The sequence below is a fragment of the Besnoitia besnoiti genome (assembly GCF_002563875.1).
Source record: "Besnoitia besnoiti strain Bb-Ger1 chromosome Unknown contig00015, whole genome shotgun sequence".
Classification (NCBI taxonomy): Eukaryota; Apicomplexa; class Conoidasida; order Eucoccidiorida; family Sarcocystidae; genus Besnoitia; species Besnoitia besnoiti.
Genome location: NW_021703917.1, coordinates 565292 through 569727, shown reverse-complemented (window position 1 = coordinate 569727; position 4436 = coordinate 565292). Strand labels below are relative to the sequence as shown.

General features: G+C 65.4%; 1 protein-coding gene across 1 annotated transcript; it reads right to left on the bottom strand.

Moving 5' to 3' along the window:
* On the bottom strand, positions 1-4436 carry BESB_027860 (Zn-finger in Ran binding protein and others domain-containing protein; the record flags this gene model as incomplete). The annotated part of the gene is made up of 3 exons (XM_029361460.1): positions 1-1295; positions 1592-1886; positions 2130-4436. 3 exons carry the CDS (start codon positions 4434-4436, stop codon positions 1-3), a joined length of 3897 nt encoding a protein of 1298 aa, XP_029215360.1.

Below are 4436 nucleotides of genomic sequence, written 5' to 3'. Positions count from 1 at the left end.
TCATGACTTGTTCTCATTGTCACCGCCCGAGCTGATAGATGAACTGGCGCTGTCAGCAGCTCGGGGCGACGGCACAGAGGAGACGGGACTGCAGGTCGTCAACCCGGACAGGCTTCCTTCGTTCTTGCTTCCCGAGATCGCACCGGAGAGAGGTTTGGACGCATCTTCCTCAGCCCTCGTCTCCTTTGATCTCTCGAGCTTCAGAGACTTCTCTTTCTCGACGGTACCAGCTTCATGCGGGGTCTGCTGAAGAGCTCCCTCAGATGGGGGGAACTTCTTCAAGCCCTTTTTCTCCTCGGAGAGACTGCCTGGGCTCAGGCCAACTGCCCTTCCAGCCAAGAGAACCCGCGTCGCGGCTGCTGCCTCTGCCTGCGCAGGCGCGCGGGCAGCTGGGGTCATCGGGCGGGGCTGCGTCGCCGGCGGAGGCGGCACCGGGCAAGACGAGCCACAGCGCGCGGCGCCAAAGCTACCTGCAAAATTCATTGGCCAGGATGAGTCGCCCCCTTGGGGGAGGCCCGCGCCGCAGTGTGGAGCGACGCTAGGAGGCTGGGGGACTGGAGGAGGCTTCCGCGAGTCTCCCGCCTGCATCGTGGCCTGGCTGCTGCCCAGGCCTCTTCCTTGTACGCCTGCGAGGTTGAGCCCTCCTGTGAGGTCTGCTGAAGCGGATGGCGAGCCTAGGTGGCGCGTCGAAGACGACACGCTGGAGCCGCCAGCGGCGCCGGTCGGAAAGGTACCTTCATCCGGTGTGCCTTTTTTCAGCGTTCCATGGTGGGTGCCGCCCATTCCTTGGGGAAGTCCTGGCCCAGAGCCGGGACGGCTGTTGGCGCCGCTGGCGCCCATGCCCTGAAGGCGTTTGAGAGGCAGATCCACGCCCGGCCGCGCCGCCAGGCTTTTGTAGGTCTTCACGTGCTGGTGGTAGACGAGCTTCGCGTACTCAGCCACGATCGCGTCGCCCTGCGGTCCCCTGACGGCTCCGCATTTGTTACACCTGAAGCGCCGTGGAAAGTTGACATTGGAGCAACTCTCACACACCCAGTTCCCATTGTGGCCGCGAATAGGCAGGTTGCTGCTGGGGCTTGTCGAGCCGCCCCCAGTCACCGGTCCATCGACTCTCCCGGCGATGCCTCCGGCAAGACGCCCACCGCCGCCCGTGGAGCGGCTCCCCTGCGCGGGCGTCGCGGCGTCCACGACTGCGCACATCGGGTCGCCATAAATCTTCAAAAAACTGCTCGGGTTCTTGAATTCGTCCGGGTGCGCCAGCATCGGCGGGGCCGAGAAGTGTGGACCGCCAATCCCTGCACAACCACGCTCGCAGAACCACACGCGAAATCGGGGGATGACACACAACGAGAAAAAGCTGCATGCCCGACCACAGAGGTGGGCACTGCGAGCTGAGAGTCACACAGACCCCAGAAAGGCCACCATAGGTTCGTGCGAGCCACGTCGGCGAGGCCAGGCTTTGCCGATGAAGGCACGCCTTCGAATCGCGGAAAGCGCACACGCACTCGCGTGCAAGGCGAAACAATTTCAACAAAGCGGCTTGTCAGGATTTACTAACGGCAGTCTCATACAGTGCCGACGCGTCCCTCACCTTGCATCCAGTTCGCGTTCTTCGGCTTGCGCGCTGTTTCGTCATCGTTGTCTTTGCCGGAGCCGCCCAGCAGGTCGCTCGGCTTCGTTTTGCCTCGGCCGCTGTTTCCGCGAGATCCGGCACCTGGGAAGTCCTCCTCAGGGCCTCCAAGACTCTGGGGGAGCGGCGCCTGACCGAGAATGGCAAGCGAGGTTCGCAGCGCCTCTGTCGCTTTGGCGCTCGGGTCGCCGTATCCCAACATGGCGAAATCGTTCACGAGTTTGTCCACGACACCTTTTGCTTTCAAAAGAAGAACCTGAGAGAGCCGCACCAGCAAAGGCACACGGGCGTTGGCAGACTGCCAGCAGAGGCCGCGAGGCAGACGAAAGATGCGAGCCTTGCAGAGGGCGACGCACAAAAACACGGTGCAGGCGGTTTGTATCAGGGTCATTGCACGCTTCGCAGACAGTCCGCTTCTGTTGAGTGCGTTTTGCCGCTAAACTCCAAACGCGTGGACGACGCAAATTTCCGTCTTATGGCGCTGTGGGGCTCGTCTCACCTGAAGGGGAGAGAGGCCGGTCGGGAGCAGCCCCTCGAGGCCCGAGGCTGGGACACTGGACGCGGCACCCACTCCGCCGAGCAGCGTCCCGATAGGAGACTCCTCCTCTCCCTCCATGGCCGAAGGCGACGATGACGCAGACCGCAAGAAGGTCGAGGAGCTGCTGGTGCTGGTGTCGCCTCTCAACAGAAGCAGCGGGCTTGCCTGGTTCTGTGGGGTCTGCAGCTGCTGTGGAAGGGACCCCTGCGTGCTCGGAGTCGTGGCACTGAACGACATCGTGGAAGCCTGCGAGAGACTGCCGAAGGGCAGAGGATGCGAAAACCCTGACAGTCCGCCCACGTCGCTCGGCTTCGCAGTCGGAGGCCTGACCTGGCCGTCGCCCCTGCTGGGCTTGGTCGCGTCAGCTGCGAGGGTGCCGCTGCCCGATTTTTTCGAGCCCGAGACCCCAGAGGCGCCCGCCGCCCCTCCCGACGCGCTGCCGCGGCTGCCCCCGACCGCAATCCCGCCCGTCAGCGGAGTGCTTCCATTCGTGCTTCCGCCGGTGCTACTCGTGTTGCCGTTGCTCTCGCGTCCGCCGCCTCCGGCTGCCGCGCCTGCATTGCAGAAACTGCTTCGTCCGCTCACCATGGACGAAGGTGTGGCACCGGACGGGCTCCGGCAGTCGCTCAGAAGCGACAGACTGTCGACAGGCGTCACGTCATCAGTGAAAAAGGTGGACTGTGGCGCACTCGCCAGCTCCTGGAACACGGTCATGTCCACTCCGTAAGCGGTGCTGGCGTCCTGAAGGAGTGACGCCGTCCCCGGCGAGCTGCCGCCCCCCTCCCCCACACTCCTGGCGCCTTGTCGCAAACCCGGCGCGCCTGCCTCGCCCACGAGATTTCCGCCCGGCGCGCTGGAGGCGTCGTAGGTGGCTAGCCGGTTGCGGCTGCCCTTCAGCGACCCAAGTCCCGTTCCCAAGCTGCCGAGGTCGGAGATGAGGCCGGCGGCAGACGCGCGGCCGATACACGCGCTTGCTGCTGCGCTGTCATTTTCAAAGCACGCCGACGACGTGGAAGACGAAAAAAGAGGGGCGCCGGCTGCGGCGCCAGACAACGCATGATGGGAGCGACCGCCCGCCGCGCCTTCATTCTGCGTCAGACAGGTAGACGGCGAGGCGCCACTCGCCGGCGGGTTCCCACTGGCAGTGCCGCCACCCGCCGCCGCCTCCAAGCTGCCTAGCAGCCCAGGCAGAAGCGATGCGGCGACAGCAGCTGCGGCAGCAGAGTCGTCGTAGACAGTCTCTGGCGCGAGGCCGCCGCGGCCAGCGTGGCCCCCTATCCGCTCGCTGCGAGCAAAGTACAGCGGATCGGCGAGTTGGCTCTGCGATAGAAGCGCGTCCTGCTGCCGGTGGGGCTCAGTCATAGCTGTCGCGACAGCCGAAACGGCTGCCGCTGCCCTCTTCGCTTCCTTCTTGTCTTCCGCCCTCTTTTCCGCAGCAGCGGCGGCTGCCGTCACAGCCGCGAAGAGCTGCTGGAGTGGGAGGTTCGGCTGCATCGCGCCCTGAGCAGACGCGTGGCTCCCCAATAGGTGCGGAGCCGCGCTGACGCCCTTGGCGCCACTTCCGCCTCGCTTCGAGCCCTGCGTTCTCCCGCAGCAAACGCATCGGCTCGGGAGGGCGCCTACATTCACTGTAGAGCAGCACCGGCAGCGCCAGCTCCCTGCGCCGGCGCGAGGCGATGCCACGCCTTCGGCGACACTGGCCGCATGGAAGCTCAGCGAAGAAAACGTGTGAGACGCTGCGTTCGCCAGCGAGCCCGCGCCCAGCCCCGAGGCTGCGCTGCCGCTCCGCCCTGCTGAAGCGCCACCCTTAACTCCCCGTCCCCCACCGTGGGCGTTCGCAGGGCGCAGATCTCGAGCGTAGGCGTCCTGCGCAGGGGCTGCTGGGAAGTCGCCTGCCGCGCCCGCGTTGCCGCTCTGACGCGCGGAGCCCAGAAAGACCGCGCCTTGGCCAGCTGCTGGCGTGTTTGTCGAGGCGTTTCCGCTTCCAGAGTTGAGCGCAAGCTTTTTCAGGGCGCGAAACAGGTCTTCCTCCGTCACTGCGGAGCGCTGGAGCTGCTGGCTGAGTTGCAAGTGCAGTTGGAGAAGCGCCGCCGCGTCGTCCTCCGCGCCGCTCGACGCTTTGCTAGGCGCGGCCTGAGCGAGCGACATCTTTGCGCTGGGCGAACAGAGACTGGGCGACGGTGCTGGCGTGGCGGCGGTAGACTCGGGCGTGAAAAGATTTGGACAGACGACGGCCTCGGGGGCGAAAAACGGGACGGCGGGGCTCAT